The sequence below is a fragment of the Maylandia zebra genome, linkage group LG7 (genome assembly GCF_041146795.1).
Source record: "Maylandia zebra isolate NMK-2024a linkage group LG7, Mzebra_GT3a, whole genome shotgun sequence".
NCBI classification, from domain to species: Eukaryota; Metazoa; Chordata; class Actinopteri; order Cichliformes; family Cichlidae; genus Maylandia; species Maylandia zebra.
Genome location: NC_135173.1, coordinates 64,097,122 through 64,118,149, shown reverse-complemented (window position 1 = coordinate 64,118,149; position 21,028 = coordinate 64,097,122). Strand labels below are relative to the sequence as shown.

The 21,028-nt window shown below is 40.8% G+C and overlaps 1 protein-coding gene across 5 annotated transcripts in view; it reads left to right on the top strand.

Annotated features, from left to right (window-relative positions):
- Positions 1-21,028, top strand: part of LOC101466575 (BTB/POZ domain-containing protein 10) — a 48,061-nt gene that overhangs the window by 22,538 nt on the left and 4,495 nt on the right. For 2 of the 5 annotated variants that reach the window (XM_004566094.4, XM_004566095.4), the window contains 6 exons: positions 13,095-13,336; positions 13,423-13,726; positions 14,004-14,106; positions 17,115-17,235; positions 20,374-20,571; positions 20,891-21,001. In XM_004566094.4, the coding sequence (XP_004566151.1) occupies positions 13,095-13,336; positions 13,423-13,726; positions 14,004-14,106; positions 17,115-17,235; positions 20,374-20,571; positions 20,891-21,001 (1,079 nt within the window). Of the gene's footprint in view, positions 1-2,416; positions 2,598-6,115; positions 6,136-7,249; positions 7,573-13,094; positions 13,337-13,422; positions 13,727-14,003; positions 14,107-17,114; positions 17,236-20,373; positions 20,572-20,890; positions 21,002-21,028 lie in introns of those variants that run through there. The other 3 variants (XM_004566097.3, XM_076886885.1, XM_004566096.6) reach the window with 3 other exon arrangements.

Here is a 21,028-nt window from a genome sequence, read left to right as displayed (position 1 = left end):
ACATAATCAAAATGCTGAATAAGGGAAAATCTTTTAGAGGATCGAAGCAGCAGATTTATGGTTCACTGATGGTGTTATTGTACGCGATCACCAAGAAATCTTTATGAAAATGAAAATGATGTTTTCTTTTTTTAATAAAAATCGCCACTATTTAAATGTTTTTTAACTTAATAAAAAAGAAAAATGTGTAACTCTCCATGTATGCTTGCCAGTCATGGTGAAGACGGTGACGGCAGTGGCATCACCCAGCCATGCACCTCCTGAACTACTGCTTACTCTTTGATTCAGGATGTTTCCTCTGACGTCAACTTGGTGCAAAAGCTCTTTTTTTGGGAGACAAACTCATTAAGATAATGTTAATTCTTGGGTAAGAAGTCGGCGTAACCAGGGCGACTCCCTATAAGTCAATGAGGGTCATAAACCCATCCAAATGTTGCTGCTATTGTTGTGAGGCGCACGGGAGTCAGACAAAAAAGGTCACTTCAGATGTGAACTAATAGATCTGGATGGCTCACAGAAATAAAGAAAAAACAAAAGAGAAGCATGCTAAATTGAGAATGTGGAGAGAAGTTTGAACTGAAGCTTGGGAATGTGTAGTTTTGGACCCTGAAACAAGACCCTCTGTGTAGTCCCACTACCATCATCTTATTACAATAAGTAACTTCATAACACGATTCTGTGCCAGTTAGAAAAACTGCACTGTCACAGTCACATAGATAAAATGTCTCCAGGCGCAAAATCCCTGTGCATAAAAGTAGTTAATGGATCTGCAATATACCAACAATGCATTCATTCTGACAAAAGTTTGTGCGTGTAAAATAAGTGTGTGTGGGTATTTGGGGTCAAAAGCATTTATTTGCTCTCGTATGACAAAAGTGAAAGCCTGGAGTTCAGAGGCGGTGTTGTCATTCCTCTTCTGCCCCCTCCACGAGCTAGAGGTGTGACATCAACAGCAATAATGAAGGCAGCTCATCAATGGCAGGAGCCCGAGGATATAAAAAGGAACTTGGGGAGTCCTGGTCTAATCATAACTGATAGGAGCGGACCACCAAAGCAGGCTGACTCACTTTACAACACAGGTAAGTTCATCTTGGGCTATACTTGGGCTAAAACGGAGGCCCACTAAGGCTTGAATCTAATTGAAGTTATTAGTTGTGTAAGCTTTATTGTAATATATTAGCATTTTTATACATTAATACATTAATAAAATTAATATATGTTGAGATAAAGGATGCAGTGGTTTCAAGGTAGATTAAATTTAAAAATAAATTGACACTTTTAAGACTAAAGGTCAAATATTTTTTTCATTTCAGGCAGTTTTAAAAAAAATATTGAAGTTTTGTTCTTTTTGTATTTTTTGTTTTTAACAGGTAATCAAAATGGGAAAAACTGACTATAAGATTCTACTTATTTCACTCTGCCTTTTACACTTCTCCGTTCACTGTCAAGGACGACCACTAAGGTAATCCTCACAGACCATTTAAGATGATTTTTTTTTCACCATAACAAGTTCATCACTATTAGATCCTATCTATATCACATATCTGTGCACAGTAAAAGGACAGTGAGTGAGGTCCAGTTCATGCACAACCTCGGAGAGCACAAGCAGGTGCAGGAGCGCCGGGAGTGGCTACAGATGAGACTCCGGGGTATCCACACGGCAGGGGCCCGGAACAGCAGTCGGGAGACGGCGAGCCGGAGGAGGAGAAGGTGGCCGCTGCGTCTGGAGGAGCTGGACGAGCTGAGCGATCTGACTTCTGATGAGATCCAGCACGCTTTGAACGTTTTGGACGAGCTCCTCAAGTCAGAATGAGTTTAGATTTTTTTTAAATTGTTATTATTATATGACCGCAGCAACATTTCCAGAACCTTCACGGTGCAAAACTTGAGGCTACTTTGTAGATTCTTGTTTCTTTTATAAGTGTTAGCCTGCCTTTACTGTCAGTGTGCATTTTTACTCTATTTATTTAGACTGATTTTATTTATTAAACTGATATTTATGAATTTTTTTGGATTAGGCAAAGCTTCCCTGTTGTGCGTGCACTTTTATATGACAGGTGGTGTGTAGGCCACTCATAAAAACGACTTCTACATCTTGAAGGAGATAAAATTTTGGACCAAATGTGTCGTGTTTTTAATTTCATATATTTTTACATGTATAAATTAATTTATATGATTGCATTGCAGGTTTGCGCGCTGTTTACTTTACTTTTGACTGCAAAGCCAAAATAAATAAGTAGGCTGCAATGCACTTCAAAAATATAAAAAATATAGTTTAAATGACTTTAGTAAGAAGTATGACACTAATGAAGTGGAATAAACGGAATAAAATATTTAAATGTCATGTCATTGTTGTAATTCTTATTATGTGCAGTGTGCGCCTGTGTCAGCACGCTGAACTGTTTTCTCGCGATATTCCACGCTAACTCCGCTCACCCAAACCAAAACAAAGAGTCCTCAAGCTAACAGTAGTTTGTCTACAGAGGGTTTTCTTACAAAAACGCTCGTCTTTTTCTGCCTCTCCAATCTTCGGTTAAAGGTGCAGCGGGCTGTTTAAGCAACTGTCACGACTACAAATCGGAATGTAACGCAAAAAGGTAACAGGGAGCTTTTATAAACTCCTTTTTCTGGTAGCAGTTAGCTCCTAGCAGTCAGGAGATGCTGTAAGCGCTAACTTAATAGGCTAACCTGGTTTCTTATAATTTTATCAGATTACGCAGCTCAACTAAAGTTAACCAACTTAATTTGATATTAACTCAACTCTTTGCTGAGCTGGAGCTGCACTTTGTGTTTAGTGTAGTTCTGTTAAGTGTCAAAACTCTGTAGTGGGTGGTTGTTTGTAGTTGCTGTAAAATAAGAAGCTAATGTGATAATTCACCATTATGCGATATGAAAGCAGGGTACATTGCAATCCATATGGACAGACAGGTGATGTAATGGTTAATCCCAGCTTGAGTGAGTGAATATTTGTGAAATAGTTTGATGGCTCCACTACTTCTGGATCCATAAATTTATTACTGAGCTGGGAGTTGACCTTTGCAAAAACAGCTAATTTTCCCGTAGATGAGGAGGCGGTAGTGCTGTTGTTAATGCAAGGAAGGCTGTCTGTATTGATTTTTGCTGTTGTCCAGATCTTTGAGGAATGGTCTTATCAGTGCATGATGGTGAGAGTTATTATAAGTGCGCTTTGAAGCTTATCTTGGAGGTTAATGAACTGTCTTGTTGCCGTGACAGCAGAATAGGATGCTAAGGATAGGGGTGAGATAGAATAAGTAGTAAGAAGAGTCTTGTTGCAGGCTAAAACCTTTATGGATTAGCTATATACACTGCTCCAAAAAAATTAAGGGAACACTGGATCATCACAGCATAACACAAAGTCAGCTCATGGATCACATAAATCATTGTGAAACTATTTAACCTGCTTTTTGTGCAGATGAAAGTGACAACAGGTCAAACAGGAGAGGCAACAACAAGACAACCCCTGTTAAAGGGAATAGCCACAGACCTTTGCTCCCTTCATATCGTTCCTGACTGTTTTTTTTCCTCGAGTTTTGATTTTTGCTAGTGTCCTTGTCAGTGCTAAGACCGTGAGAGTATACCGAGGTATACTGATGAAACGGTCGATATAAAAATTTAACACGGTGTCAAACACAAACATGCATCATCATCCGTTCAGTCTCATATGTACCGATTTGTGTGCATGTAGACTGAATTTAGTATTTACGCCCACATTTGGAGGATGCAGGAATTAATTATTTTGTTGCTCATATCAGAGAACACAGTTCAGCTAAGACCGGTGATTTTTTAAAATAAAATGTAGTTAATTTTATTAATTGACATTACAGACAACTTGGTTTGGGGTTTGTCGGTAAGTGTCCAGGACTAGGTTTCAAAAAGATTTCTCCTGACCACTACTCATGCGAGGGCCTTCAGCTGGGTCCGAATTTTCTCCAGGACACATGTCAGATTGACTACTTTTTCTTTTTAAATATTTATCTATTGCTATTACACACTGCGTCGTCTCACAGCATCACTATTATGTAATTAGTGTTGATGTTTCTGTGATCTTGCACTTTTCAGCTTGAAAGCTGCTGAGAGACAACAAGGTTTTGTCCCCCTTTGCTACTCATGTCAATGCAGCGGTAACTCTTAGAGACCCGGGTCTTGTCTTTGTTTGAATGGTGTCCGTAGGTGAGTATGTGGAAGTAGTTAAAGATTTGAAGATTCTCCCACTGAAATACATAATAAATTATTGTTGAATAAAGTTTAATAATTGAAAAAGTATAAAAGTTAAAAGTAAGACAAATACAAGCACACGTGTCCAAAAGAAGTTCACAGGCTAGAGTCAAATGTCAATCATAAATATTCCACCCCTGTAATATTCTCAGCTTTGTAATTCTTTGTCAATATTCTTGATATTTATAATTGAGCGATTTTTATATATTAGTACTATTTCTTAAATTTGTAAACTCTGTAACATATTGTATTATTTAAATAGTTTAGTCTGTTACTGTTACTGTCTCGGAGCAACTGTAACCCACATAATTTCCGTAGGGATTAATAAAGTATTCTGATTCTGATTTATTTAGAGCAGGTAGTTGTACTGCCCTCTAGTGGAAGAGAATGTAATTGTTCTGTCCCTTACTCACGCCGATGGCTTAGAGCAGCGGTCCCCAACCCCAGTCCGCGAGAGTTGAGGCTCGGGTGTGAAATTAATGGTTTCCGGGTTTTATCGGTTTTTATCATTTTTTTTAATAGTTTTTATCGTTAACTCGCTTTCCCTGGGTCTTTTCCCGTGTGTTATGAGTAAATCTTTTTTGGGGGGTACCGGTACTGGTTTTATTTTGTTGTATTTATCCACGACACCTTAAAGGCCGGTCCATGAAAATATTGTCGGACATAAACCGGTCCGTGGCGCAAAAAGGGTTGGAGACCGCTGTTATAGAGTACTAATCAGGTGGAACCAGATAACCTTCCACGGCACGCCTGATCATTTCTCACTGCACACCTATGTGCCGCTGCACAGTGTTTGAGAAACACTGCTTTAAAACTCAGCTTTCTTGGTTGCGATGGTGACGTGTTGAACTTTCTGCACAAAATATCTGCTGACTCACAGAACAAACGTGGCAAGTTGTGTTCACAAACATGAGCAAATAATTTTAAGTAGTGCAGCTGGCAAGTCCATGTACAAGGTACATGTTGTTGACATTTAGTCTTCTCCACCTTAATTCTTCATGCTACAGATTCAACAAAGTACTGGAAACATTCCTCAGACTTTGATAAATGCTGTCATATCATACACTCTAGGAAGCTTGGAAAGAAAAGCGAATGGACTTCTTTATGTTTTTTAAAGACTTAGATTACCATGACCTGTGTGACTCTTTACAGACATGTCATATTTACAGTTGTTGCAGATTTGTCAGTTGTGCTTCACTGACCATGGAGGCCATTTGTGTACAGTGAACTCACTGTCATGTTTAAGAAACCCCTTTGATGAATTTCATGAACATGGTCAGCAACAGTACTCAGGTAAGCTGCGGTATTTTAACAATACACGGGACTATGGTCCCCAAAGTGTGCCAAGAAAATATCCCAGCAGAGGCCTGATCCACTGATACAAGGCAGATTGGATCCATGCTTTAATTTTGTTTACGTCAAATTTTGACTATGCTGCCCAAATCCTGCAGCAAAAATTAAGCCTCAGTTTGCTGTCTTAGCTGACAGGAGTGGCACACATTGTGATCCTCTACCACTCTATCCCATCTGCTTTAAGGTTTGACGTGTAGTGCATTCAGAGATGCTTTTTAGCATACCTGGGCTGTAATGAGTGATTATTTGAATTACCGTTGCCTTCACTGGAAGGTTTCTCTTTTTCAGTCCATTCTCCGTTAAACCTGGAGCTGGTTGGGTGAAAAAATCCCAGTAGATCAACAGCTTTTGAAATACTCAGACCAGCCCGTCTGGCACTGATAACCTCTAAATCAACACCAACAAAGTCTTAATCACCTTTCTTACCATTCTCATTCTTGGTTTCAAGTTTAACTGTTTTTTACCATGTCTACACGTGATTGGATGATTAGATGTTTGTGTTAACGAGCAGCTAAACAGGTGTACCAAATGAAATGGCCAGTGAGTGTATGTTTTCTTGACATTTCTTCAACTCAAATATTATCTGACCACCGTGTTAAGAATATTTAAAAAGGCTATGCAAGACTCAAAAAAAAAGATTTGTTGCCAGGTTGCTGAAAGTTCAAGAGTTACGAATTGGGTATAAAGAATTTAGCATTTGTAGTATGCAGCACTTAAGTAGGTGTAATGCCTTAGACATCTAGCTGAAGATAGAAGTAGGCTGTGTTGAACAGTCAGTGCCCATGAAATGCAAGATTAAAAAAATGTATGTGTAAAATGTAGTAATAATTACAAAAGTAGCTCCATGTCTTAGTGGTCCTATCTAAAGAGATTTTTAACCCATTTACAAGGCACAATAAACAAGTTTTCCCCCACAGGAAATATATTAGGCAAAAAGAAATGGAGGAATAAGAGATAAAAAGACAACAATAAATAAGCAAAATACAAGAATATCCAGTTATAAAACGCCTGGGGACTAAACTTACCAAATTAAGAACCAAAGCAAGGAGATAAAATATATTGCTTTCAGATGCAAGTCCAGGGTTTCTGCTGTTTCAGTAGTTCAGCATTCAGCACAGTGAGGGAGATTCTGCTAATGATGTTGTTATCCAGGAATTCATCCTGTTTGTTCTTCAGTCACTTCAAACTGGAAGTTGTTGAAGGCACAAACAAAAAGAAAAAGAAAAAAAAAAGCGTATTAATGCATTTTTATTTCATGCGAAGGGTTAAGTATAAAAGAGGCTGTGTTATCTCTGCATTTCATCTTCATCAAACTAGGATCCAGAGCCTATGAAATTTGAAGAATTAATCTCATTTGCGGTTTTTCAAATATATTTATGAGGAATGGGAAACTGGAGGATTTCCGTTTTATTAGATAATATCACAGTTTTGAAAATAATTTTTAAAGTTCAGTAACCTTCTGGATAAGCCAGGGTAAATTTTCTTTACGATATAATGTCAAACAAATAAATCGTTATAATTGTTGTGCGCAAAGAAAGAACGACTTAAAAGCAAACCAAAAAAAAAAAAAAAAAAAAAAATTAAAAAATACACGGAGCCCTGAGAAGTGGCAACTTACGAGGATCACGTGAAGGCAGCACCGCTCTGATTCAGCGAAGCACGCGGCCATTCACAGTTTAAGGTCCCTCCGGTGACTCTGAATGACTAGCCCGAGCGAGTCTTCCCCCCCTCGCCATCCAGACACGTTAAACGCTTTTGGTGGATTTTTATTTGTGTTTTTCTTTTTTAAACCAGCGAGTTAAGTCTGGCCTGAGTGTGTGTGTGTGTGAAACGATGCTGATGAAGTTGGAAAGTAATGAGCGAGGATGCTGAAGCTGCCGGCAAGCCCGCTTTGTTCGGAGGAGCGCAAGGCTTTTGTGCCGCTGTCATCCCGCAGCTCGTTCCCTGCTGCTTTGTCTTCACTTGGCCCTCTGATACCGAGCGGTAGGTGCACGTCGGCTTTCAAAGCACCGAGGCTTTTCAGCTCTGTCATTGTGTTACATGTGTTAGTGCTCTGCTCTCGGTATGCCTCCCTGTCATGAAAAGAATTATAATAGTGGTCCAAAAAGGAAGAGCAGTGACAGGAGGTTTATCCTTGATGGGACTCTGTGGAGTGTGTGATGATATAATGATATTTATGGTAGTCTCACATCCACTCATCCTGGGCAAGGGGTGGCATTTATATCCTTGTTATGAATGGTAATTCCCATTTTTATGCCTTTTTAATTAATTGTCCTTTTGTTGGATTTATTTTGTACAGGGCAGCTTCCCTGCCTTCGCCCATCAGTAGTGTCAGCTGCCCCTAAATAATAGATTGGACCCTCACCACTTGGGGCTCTCACCTCATGCTTTTAATAGACTGCCAGGACGCCATGCATTGTTGCCTGTCTTACTGTGTCTTAGATGGGTTGCTGACTTGCATTAAAACTGCACACACAGAACCAATGTACCTCTTGAGATGAATAAGAAAGTAGAAATGGTGGTATAGGAGGGGGGAGGGAGGGGTGTCCAGTAGCAGGAAATTAGACAAGTGAAATGTTAGCCCTGTCTGTGTGAAATCGTGGCTTCTGTAGACTTGCATTGCCATGTGAAAGATGAGAGGATCTGCCTGCCCTGAGTGAAGTATTGCCTTCTCAGTTCCTTTGTTCCCTCCACTCTGCTGGTGTGGCTGCTGGCTGGCAGCCTGTTTGGCTGCAAGACCCGCTTTTATTCTTAATTTCCCATTTCGGCCAAGCATTAGAATCCCATTGGAGATTCATGCTGTGTCAGGCACTGGTGTAAATACATATATTACATAATCAGCCACATCTTGCCAGAACTCTTAACTGTGGTGTTTTTGAAAAGGAGACTTCATTATTAATGAGCGTGTCATGAGTCGAGGTATGCTGTGTTGGATGACGGGCCGGGCTGCTGCTCTCTGTATGAATAATGGTGTTTTTCACATTTCAGCAATGGTCAGTGCCCGCTTTGTGTGTGCGCCTGTCGTACAGTTCACCTGAAGACACTGAACCTGAAGCAGACATTGGTGTTTTTGTGTGTGTCTGCACCCGTTTCTCCTTTTGCTCAGCTACTATGGTGACCCTTCCCTTCAAGGACACTGGCGGAGTCTGCAGCTCTGTATTAATACGGAAATTATTATTAATTTTTGTTTCCACTTTGATGTCTGAGAGGTTATCCTGCTTGAGAAGTTAACTATCTCCATGTGCATGGCTTTAAATTTTTATTTTTATTTTAGACACGCTAAATTTGTAGAAATTTGTGCGCAAACAGTTGAGCTTTTTGCTTCACAAGACTGATGGGTTGCCGTCTGGTAAAATGAATAAATGACCTTGAATCGCCATAGAGGCAAGTCATTGCTGCATTGCTTTTGCGGAGAATTCTTTTTTTTTTTTTTTAATTTATCAGTTTGCTTGTCTTCTGACATTATGGTCTACCCTCCCGCTGACCCAGCCAGACAGTTAACCAATTAACCACTCAATCAGTCTGTCAGCCAGCCGGTCAACCCGTCTGACCAGCAGCAGCAAGCCGGCTGTCCGGCACGCTGAGATCTCAGCCGGCATCCAGGGAGCCTTTTCTAATTACCAGCCTTTGAAGCTCTGCCAAAACATGCAAAACCTGTTTAGTGGGCATGGTGCAGGGAAATAAAGTTCAGTTCTGCTGTGTTATTGAACAGCTTACTTAACCCTTGGTTCTAGAATAAACCCCAGTGATTTTCCTCACTTAGTGTCTTGTTAAAAACACAAAGTGCTGTCATTATTTGAATTATCCTAGATGTATATAAAACCATCCAAAGGGCGACAGTACTTGGAGTGTGCAGTCCTCCACTCTGGGTTGATGACAAATCCCTGGTGGCACTCCCGAGTTATAGTTATAGAGTTGCTATATCTAACAGTCTGGGGTATACAAAGTATCCAGAAATGCCACAGTGCACTTTTTAAAGGTTGTAATTTCAGGTGGAAAGGAAACGAGACAAGAGACGTTACTATCCACAGCTTTCCTGTGGAGAAAACTTCCAAAAGATGGATTTCTCTCCTGGTGTATTCACTCGACTAAAAGAGCTCACGCCACAAATGCTGTTGTTTGTTTTGTTTTACGCAAAGACTAAAACCAAATAAAGCACAGATATTGAAGTACTGCTGCCTGTGACCACAAATCAAAACTATTGTAATGTAAAGTTTGGATGGGTTTTAATAGCAAAAATACTGTAGACATTTATTCCAAAATTTGATTTCTTTTTCCTTTTTTTGTGCTTTACTGCCACCTTTTCATGGTTGTAGTGTGTTATGTCACATCAAGAGTGAAAAAATGTCCCCACAAACAATTTCATTTAAGAATAATGATTATTTGAATGTTCAAACACATTCACATCCTAAATAAAAGTATCCCACATTGTGGCAGTGGATGCTAGTTACTATAAGTAGACACTCTCACCTCTTCTCTGTTATCATCTTTATTTTGATGTACAGTTTGAGTGATGCCCTAAATGTTGTCCTCCTCGATGATCATGTTCAAGTTCAAATTGAAAAGACTGAACAGAATACATGTTAGAAATCCAGACCAGACGCTTTTTAGTGTATGTTAATGTAACAACTTATATGTGTTGTCATTGTCAGAGTTGAAGCCACTTTTACAGGACCTTGTTTTTTTTATGGAAGAAGTCAGCCTGTTTCTTCCATTTTATGTCTCTCTGATGATATCACCTCCAGTAGACGGTCATCATCATATTTCATAGCGACTCTTCTCGGGAGACCCAGCTCTCTTCATTACTGAGACCTGGATTTGTTTCTGCCTTATAAGCTCAGTGCTATTGATCAAAGAGCCAGCTGTACTGTCGCAGTGGATCTATAATGGGTGCATTCATCAACACATCTAACAGAGTTATCAATCAGTAATAACTAAATAATGATTTAATTATCAGAACCTTTGGTAGTACAGTACTGTGTTAGTAACTGTTTGGTTACATTTTTGTACACTTCAGTGATTTGTCAACCTTTAGGTTCTGGACTGTTATTAGGCTAAAGACATTCATGTATTTTATAGTCCTTTTCAAGTTTTCTTTCAAACAAATAAATAATTGAGTCAGATTAATCAATACTGTCATTAACCGTTTGGTACAGACCTGTGTTAATAGTAAATGCAGTGATATAATTATCACACAGCTATCCAAGCAGATTTTATGTTCCCTATTCATCCTATTCGTCTGCTTGTAACTACATTATATGACTTCAGTGTACTGCACCTGTATTCTGTGTAAGCTCATTTTAGCTCCATCTTTTTATTTTGGGAATCTCCTAAGGCAGCTTTGTATGATTCACAGTTCAAACAAATCCATATTTGTTGATCCTGGGTTAAAATTAACAGAATGTACTGACGGCATCTGAATTTTAGTATTTTTTTGGGGAAGAATGTGGAGAAAATTGATGTTCACATCTCTAAGATCTGGTTGAAGGGGACATGTTAAGCTAGTGTCCAGCTCATATAATAGCTTTGCATGATTAACAGTTCAAAATAATGATAGAGTGAGAAATCCCTGCTCTGTGACATCACAAAGATTCACGAGCAGATAAAATGTCTGAAACAGTGTTTAGAACAATCTGAACCTGAGCTTTGGGCTCCTGGGGATTGTTTTGTACCTTTTTGAAACTTTGTCAGTGTTTAATATGAGCACCTATATATGTAAAAGTATAGATAATGCTTTACATTTGGTATTTGTCATGTAGTTTAACATGACTGAAGATCCGTTTTTGCAAGTATTTCTCTTTCAGTCTTAAAACAATGAAAGCCTGAAGCCAATAATGGAAGCGAGTTGCTTTTCGCTTGAGTGTGCGTGCCTGCTTCTGCATTTCTCGAGCGCATTAATGCACGCAGGAGCTTGTGTGTTTAACTCCTTTCTGAAATGGAGGGCAGATATTGTAAGAGCTCTCTCAGGGCTGCTTGTCTGTCTCTGGAAAAAACACTCAAGGAAGCATCGCTCACTCCGAAGCAAGGTGGATCGGTCGTTACCTATCTGTCAAAAACCTGTGAAAAACCAGCTTGTGGAGCAAATAAACAATCAAGACGATTTCTCTTTGTTGTCCTGTAGCCAAGTGAGTTCGTCTCACTCAGATTGTTTCACATGGATGCACCCTCTAATTGATGCTGATGTAGTGTGTGCCTGTAGCTGAAGGCTGAGGTCGGTGGTGCTCACAGTTTGGTGCAGTTGTGTTTCTGCAGCACTTAGGGCCTGTTGGGGTTCACGCGAGTTGACTGCAGACTTTTCTCGTCCCGCGGCTCGGCATGTAAAAAAACGACTCTTTTGCTCCTCGAGCGATTTCTGCACGACAGTGTGAATGAGTCTAGAGAGGATGCAGTCGACGCACAGAGTAATGTGCCTCGCCGCTCCATGAAGTCACGCATCAGTACTTTGGGTTTCTGTGCGATCATTAGTGCCGTCCCACTTGGACTCGAAGCTTTGAGCACATCAAACCTGAATGGCTGCTTTGAATGAGTTTCTAAAGGGATGCTTTAAATATAAAAACCTTTATGGAGTTGCTCGATTATCTACTCACTGTTCAGCTCCATGAAGTATAAGACGATGAGAAGCTGTCAGATATGAGGTGTTTTTCTAGAGCTACAGACACAGTTAATGAAACGCTTAATATATGTATATATATGGGATAAACATTTTAGAGATTGGTATACTTTAAAGTTTTGCGACCTAATAATTAATACCAAATCTTCTTATATTTTCCGTTTTGCTCTAATGAAATGATGCTAGTTGCTCTAAATATTAAGGAATAAATGAGAAGGGCAGATGAAGGTCATCATTGCAGCGGACAAACAAAGTAATGCAATTTCTGACTTGTATTGATTCCACTCTTAATTTATGAGAACCAGTATTTGGCAGTTGCTCTCATTAAATTAAAAAAACCTGTTTAATCTTTGCAATCATGGATTTCCATAAGACAGTAAAGAAATGCAGGATTATGCTGTTTTTATGTATATAAAAGCCACAGAAGTGATAGAGATAAATATACGGAGCCAAACAATAATAGCCTTAATTAGTCTAAAAGTATGTGGGCATTTATTGGCTTCACCTGGAGAAGGTCGTAGGTCTTAATCTGAAACTGGCTTATATTAGAGTCAGGACTCGAGGTCTAATCTCACCTGGTTAATTAGTGTACGAGTCAGTCTTTGTGTTGATGCACTTTCGCGGTCATTTACATGTTACTGCATTACACTATTAGCGCATAACTCGACATGTTCTGCATCCATTTCATATTAAAAGCATTGCAGGGTTTTATGTACCTTACACAGCTGTAGCTAGTTGACCTGACATGTATAACTGTAGGAGGCATCAAGTGTTCTTAAAAAAACTCTGTTAATCTTCTCTAGTTTTATTCTACTGCATCCTATTACTATTTATTTTTAATAATCGAACTTTACGAGATGTGCGTCATTGTGATTTCCTCCCATCTCTTCACAAGTGAGCAGTGTGGTGTGTCAGCGTTGGACTGCAACCACCAGCAGCGGCCGGAGGTCAGGACCATGAGTCTGTACGGGGGCGGTGCCAGTGGCGGTGCGAGAGAAAGAGGAGGAGGAGCAGAACATTACCGGGAACAGCAGCGGCGGCGCTCCAGCGATCGTTCACGCGACTCCTCCCATGAGCGGGGAGAGAGCCAGTTGACGCCTTGCATCAGGAATGTTACCTCTCCCACTCGGCAGCACGGTGAGGAGGATAAAGGTGCTTGTTGTAGATGGTAAAAGCAGGCCAAATATTCTCTGCATTAATTGTCCACATTTCTCCATCCATAGACCGTGAACGTGGCGAAGGAGGCTCATCATCCAGGTCCTCCAGCCCACGTCCACCCAGGGTTTCTCTTCCCCATTCCCACGTAGGACACATACCTCGTTCCCTGGCTTCCCCTGGAGGTGACCACCACTCCAAAACTTTGAGCCAAGGATCCTCTGATATGATCTACATCTATGACCTGAGCAGTAAAGAAGGACATCGCAGTGGGCTGAGACTGGGAGAAAGAGTAACACTCATTGTGGACAACACACGATTTGTGGTGGATCCTGCTATTTTCACAGCTCAGCCTAACACCATGCTGGGCAGGTAATTGTCCAGACCACATCAGAGCACATTAACTTTTAAGTTTTATTATTTTACCAACAAAAATAAGTATTGAGGTAGTCACTCTGAAAATCAGACGACGGGCAAAAAAAGAAGTTCTCTGTTAGATTATAACTGCATAGAGATAACACAGGCCAGGTATATCATCAGCAGCTTATGCATTTTAATGAACACAAAGCATGGCAGTACAGATAGATGGTCATTTATCTGTTCAGCCGTTGTTTGCAGTCATTAAAAAAAACCTGCCGTGTATTTTCAGGATGTTCGGTTCTGGGCGGGACAACAATTTCACTCGGCCCAATGAAAAAGGAGAGTTTGAGGTGGCAGATGGTATCAGCTCCACTGTCTTCAGAGCCATCCTGGTGAGAAAGGATGTACACGGTGTCTGTGTGTCGGTCACTTTCTGTGTAATCCTCTCATTAGTGTTCGCTTCACTGTCATTTCTTTCCCTGACTTTGTCTCAGACTTTTCCATTTCCCCTCTATTAACCACAGACCCAATGAGTGTCTTCTCTTGTATTCTCTGTGTGATTATTTCGGCATATTCATTCTTTTTTGTAACCTTTCTCTCTCTTTTTCCATCCTGTGTTTGGGGCCCAGAACCTCTCTGAAAACGTTGGATTATTTGCATGATCTAAACTCTCATTTATTATGGTTATCATAGGTCCTAAAATAAATATGTAGTTCCCCACACAGGGATTGCAATTACAGAAGCAGCAAAGTACCTCAAACAAGCTGATGTTGTATCCTAAAGACACAACATCAGCTCTTTTTATTCTAAGAAGCACGGCTCATTGAGGAAAGTTGGGGTCGTATATCTGCTGAGAATATTTGCAGTCTCAGTAAAGTGTCTGTTTCTGGTGGGATCCTATAGTTACAGTCAGACCTGTATGCCACATGCTGGCATATTCTAGTGGGTTGCAGAGGATAAGAAGCTGATGGGAGTTTATTTAAAATTGAAGCTATTCTTCCATCTGTTCATATGATGTGGGCTAAATAGAAGCACCCGTACATTGCAGTGCAGTTCAGTCATATCCACCTATCCTGGTATAGTCTTGCTAAGATTTTGGGGGCTTTTGCTGCAATTCAGCAACTCTTGCGAATGATTTATGGTCCTACATTTGTGTCCCTTTTAGAGAGGGATTGTGTGACGGAGACATTCAGTCCTCCAAAATGCTAGAAGCGGGTGGCCTGACAGCAGGGACTTTATCCACAGGTAGAATGCTGGTTGGCTTAAAATTGACTTGAATAGTAGAGAGTAGAGTAGAAGAAGAAGAAGTAGCATTAAAAATCGCCACAGTGGACATTTTCATCTGTTTTAACACTCCGCTTCACTACAAAGAATTTCTTTGTATATTATTTTTATAGTCACCACATACATGAACAAGAATATTACCATATTACTGCTTGTTCCACGTATTTTTCACACACTGCACCTATAAACTACCAGCACAATACCACACCATGCACTTTAGTCCCCACACTAGCTGTCTGCTTCTTCATTCTGTAGCCCATCACCAGGTAACAGGGATAACAGTTTAACACGCTCACACTCAGAGGTAGATTCATGTGAAAGTCCTATGTGCAGTTGTACTAGGTGAGTTTTAGTATCACTAAAATGTCAATTTGTGCCGTCTAAAGACGTCTAATACAAATTAAAGTTGAGGCATTGCAGTTAAATGTAGAGAGAGGAACTAAATGCTTCCTGCTCTTTCCTCTAACATAGATTATTACTCTTTTGTCATTTGTTTTGCCCGAAGAAAGAAAGAATCACTTTAATTAAATACTGCAGAATTTAAATTGTGCCAGGTGCAGCAGAGTACTTCCGGTGAGGATGCAAAAATACATCAGCCAAGTGTCTTGTCGCGTATCAGCTGCTAAGCAACTAGTAAATAAGGTGACATTTACCGGTGTCACTGTCCCTCATTTATCTGCTTTTGTCATGAAAGTTTTGCAGTGGCTAAGTGTAGAAAAATAACACATATCAGTTTTTAGGTATTTATCAAGTCAGATTTTATACCCTTAAATTCTTTTCTGCTAAAAGAAAACTGAAGGGGAGAATTATTACAGCGTGACACGTCGACGGCCGTAATTAAAAGCAAAACTGATAAAGAAGGAGCGGGAGGTAGGGATTTTTTTGTATGCACCAATTGACAACTAACCCCCAACATGAAAAAAAAAAAACTGTCAGTATAAACTATTGCAAAAGCACTCAACATGTCGAGAACCCACAGCCCTTTGGGGCATGCTTTGATGGGAGAAGCTGGCTTATAATGCTAATACTGTGCGAACAAGCTGAAAACAAAGATCCCTTCTGAAAGAAACTTGGCCAGCTTTAAAAGGTGAATCTGACCCAGAGGCTGCAGGACTGTCTGGTTTGCCGGATCGTGTAAAAGTGTCTCGTAAGGCCGCGAAGGAAACTTTTATGTTAGTGGAGCTTTTTACAGAGGGGAAAAAACTGCAGGTGTCACGTTGCATGTTTTTATCTGAGAGTACAACGGAAAGAGGAACTGCTGGTGAAAATAATGTGAGATAACGTAAAGACTGTTATGCACAGATATGAATACAGTTGTGGTTTGAAATGTTTGGTATGTGTTACAGCATACTGCTGCTTCTTTTTCCTGGACTATTTACTGTCCAGCTGAAAGAGCACCCAGTGCACAGACCGCAGTGAACATGCTCATTCATTAATGCTGATTTCATCTGTTCATAGCAAAATAATCATTAGCACAACAGCAGCCTGAGGAGAGGAAATATTCTGAAAGCCGTCCAAGTTGTCTGCTTCCAAAAGTGTTTGTGGCAGGTGTAAAATGTTATGTGTTTGCCTCTTCTCTTTGGGAGAGCATTAGTAACAACAGGCGAAAAGCTGCTCGATTGTGGTCGTGGTATAATGGATTTTGGCAAAAGCCTGCATGTCTGTGGGAATTACACAAGGAGACATGAGGCAGAGCAGGAAATGAGATGTGCCAGAACTTTCTGTCCTGTGTGCCCCGAGTGTCTCCACTCTTTCTTTTTCTCCCCATCAGTAGAAAGTCTCCTGGGTAACAGCCACCGTGAGGGTGCACAGGGACAGACAGAGGATGGAAAGTGGGGCAGGGAGGGAGGCTGACGTCGGAAGCTTTTACTTTCATCACCCTTCACCCTTTCTCCTCTAAGTCTCTCTCTCCTCTGTGACGTTGCTTTTTACTTTCATCTCCACTCGCTCGCTCTCCATCCCTCCCTCCCCCCTCTCCTCATCCTCTCTTTCGCTCTCTCTCAGCAGCAGCAGCATTAATAATGGCGCCTTGTTTTTTCTCCCTTGCTCATGTGCGTGCACGAACATCCACCGCTCCGTCCATTTATGTGTGCGATCGCGCCGCTGAAAATGGCAGGATTACTACAAGTCGGGGATAATCCGCTGCCCTGACGGCGTTTCCATTCCCGAGCTGAGGGAGGCATGTGACTACCTCTGTATCTCCTTCAACTACAGCACCATCAAGTGCAGAGACCTCAGTGAGTATCTAAATGGCTAGCTGTTGATTTACTGCATGCACACTGATGTAGTTCCTCCTTCTGTCAGTGCACAGTTTGGTGAGTGTGTTGGTTTTTTACTTCTTTTGTTTTTTAATGGGAAAAAGTACACGTCTCTGCATGTTGCATGGGTACAGGCAGTTACTTCAGGAATAGGAAAGCAATAATTTCACACTAACAGGCTGGATATTGTTCACTGTCCTTTACTGAAGCCATCAGTTGAATGTGGAGCAGATTATGCGATTGATTTATTGTGAAAAAGAAAGAGCTGAAATAACATTGTTTGCTTAAATTTATTGCACAGCTACATTGTACTGGTTTGTGACAATGCTGCGTGTGATGGACGTTTGTTGTTGTTGTCGTTGTGCATGGCTGTGCCTCTTGTTTGTGTGTCTGAGTGTGTGGGAGGAGTGGCTTCAGCGCGCAGCCTGCTGCTTGCTGCTGCTCTATGCTGAGCTCTAAAGTAGGTCATGATTAGCTGTGAGATTCAGTGCTTGTTATGCAGGCACATAACAAGCCAAAGCTGGTAAAGTTAATTAATCCACAACAGGATGGGATTTTTTTTTAATTCTACTTTTTAGAGTTCTTTTTTTCAGTCAGCATGTCTCTGATTTCAATTGATTGCTGTTCCAGGTAGAAACACCAGGGATGTACTGATATATCAGCTCAGTATCAGAATACCCTGTTCAGTGATACTGGCAAATAAGATTACATTTACCGATGTCACTGGCTAATATTTATCTTTTGTGTCACAGTACAGCTTACAAATATTAATTAATAAACCTTAAATCTTAATAAACATTAAGTAAATACAACCACAGGTGAGCAACAACACATGACAAGATGATTGGCTGGTGTGAGGGGGAGGAGTCAGAGATTAATAATAACTAATGATTAAATGCAGAGTGGTGCATGAACACATGGTGAGTGAAAGGGGACACCTGATCCAGCCCTGACGGTATACTTTATCAAAAAGGAAAGTTTGGATTAAAAGTAAAAAGGGTGCCTGTCTCTTGAATCCAAACTGGGAGCTGGTTCCACAAAAGGAAGCTGACGGCTCTGCCTCCCATTCTACTGGTATACACGCTAGGATCCACAAGTAAGCCCACAGTCTGAGAGAGACTTAATTAGTTAACTAAGAAGGTAAGCAGCAGCCAGGTGCTGCTAATCAAATGCACTTGATTAACTGACCATCAGCAAGTGTGAGCACTTTTGAAAAGTTAGAAGTAAATCATCATCAAAGATCTTAGAACAGCAACTGTTGCTGCCATGATGTCAGTCTGGGAAAGGTTATAAGGCCATTTCTAATGATTTCAAAGTCCACCGTTATACACTGAGAAAGATTATCCTCAAGTGGAAAACATTCAGGACAGTTGCAGTTCTTCCCAGGAGTGGATGCCACAGGAAATACATCCCAAGGTCAGATGGCACAATGCTTAGAGAAACTGCAAAAATCCCAAGAGCTCAGGCTCTACAAGCCTCAGTTAGCTTGTTAAATGTTAAATGTTAAAGTTCATGACAGTATAATAAAAAAGACTGAACAAGGAAAGGTTGTTAGGAGAAAGCCTCTCCCCTCTGAAAAGAAAAGTTGCATCTGAGCAAACCTCTACTGGAACAATCTCCTTCGAAGCGACGACACCAAAGTTGAGATGTTCAGCATTAATGCACCGTGCCACATGTGGTGAAAATCAAACACGGCATATCAGCACAAACATCTCGTATCAACTCGCAGCACAGCGTTGGAGGTCTATGCTTTGGGCCTGTTTTGCAGCCACACTGAGGCGTATTTTATAGTCAAATGTGAGGGCATCTGTCTGAGAGCTAAAGCTTGCGGTGGAACCTTAAGAAAGCCGTGCATAAACAAATGCCCGCAAACCTCAATGAACTGAAGCAGCATTGTAACGAAGAGTGAGCCACAATTCCTCCACAACACTCTGAGAGACTGATAAAGACATTCAATGAACGATTAAATCAAATTAGAGCAGGGCGATATGACCAAAAATATTTATCACGATATACATTTGAAAATTTGTGATAATGACATAACTGACGATATAATTGACACGAGACAAAATACTTTACAATTCCACAACTTTATTAGTGCAAAAAAAAAAATCAGTATATTTTCACTTAAACAAGCAGCTGTTTTTTTTTATGTGCATTAAAGTTGTAAAAAAATATAAAAGTGCAAATGCAAATTCCTCGCTGGCAGTTTAACCAAAACGCATTTCCAGTGGAAATTGGCCGACATATCCTCAGCATAACCATGTATAATATCCACAAAACTTAAAAAGAGGTTATACACACACAATAAGGTAATATTATGTTGAAGCACAGTACGTATCACTCCGCAAGGAGTACATAAGGCACACGGGATTATAAGGGGCACTGTCGATTTTCAGAAAATCAAAGGATTGATTTTAAGTGTGCCGTATTTTCTAAAAAACATGACAATAACAACGGCCCGCTAGCATGCGCTACCAAAAATAGTGCTTTGTTGTGTATCTGACGGACGAAAGTTAAACCAGTTCCACACCACTGAAGTTGCAGCATTTTTACAAACCAGTTCTGGTTCATCCGTTTCATTCAACGATCCGCTTTCGCTCTTCTCATTCTCCGTTGCCGCCATGTGCGTATGAAAGCAAAGGCACTGCGCATGCGCGTTTTACCCATATTCTATCGCGATATTTCATTTTCTTATCGTTGCCGAACATTATACCGGTATTACCGTGAACGGTATGATATGGTCCAGCCCGATTTCCAATTATTCCTGCTAAAGGTTGAATCATGTGGTGCCTCCACCACCACCTAAAGCTTCTAGTCTTCCTTAGAAATAACTTCTGTGGACACAAACTGCATTTTCAGAACTGTTAGTCAAATTTGATTAAAAAAACAACCCACAGTTAAAAGGCTCCTCCATATGCTTCTATTCAGGATTATCTGAGTGTCTCGACTGTTTCTATTATTAATCCAATACAATAACAAGTTTGATACAGATAGTCGTTCATGTGGGGTAATTAAAGTCTTCTACTTGCTTTGATTAGAGCAAGAATCACAGCTCAGTATCGTTTCTGGCTTCTGCTTTCTGTCCACAATGACGTCTGGTCTGTTCGTCCTCAGGCGCCCTCATGCACGAGCTGTCCAACGACGGAGCCCGGCATCAGTTTGAGTGTTACCTGGAGGAGATGGTGCTGCCGCTGATGGTGGCCAGCGCCCAGAGCGGAGAGAGGGAGTGTCACGTGGTGGTGCTGACTGACGACGATGTGGTGGACTGGGACGAAGAGTACCCACCGCAGATGGGAGAGGAGTACTCGCAGAGTAAGATTTCATAGTGAACCCTGCTGCTCCACTGATCTGGTTTGTTAGCCTCATAACTGGGTGACATTAATCTGATGGAGGCCGTGCTCCACTTTACAGAAACCAGGCTAAGGTGCCTCGGTGTGTGAAAGCAGGCCACAGTGGCACGAACACTTCCTGCAGCTCCCGCTTACTTTCTGTTTGTGTGGCTTTTTCTTGTTCACCTTTTAAATGTCTCAGATAGGGCAGGAAAGTCGTGCATCCGGAGAGTTGTCGGTTTTGCTTCATATTTTAATGCGCTCACTAGTTCGATTTTGAATGTATCTCTTGTCTTCCGCAGTCATCTACAGCACCAAACTTTACCGCTTCTTCAAGTACATCGAGAACAGAGACGTGGCCAAGTCGGTGCTGAAGGACAGAGGACTGAAAAAGATCCGACTGGGAATTGAAGGTACACCACAAAGGGGTTTTTTTGTTA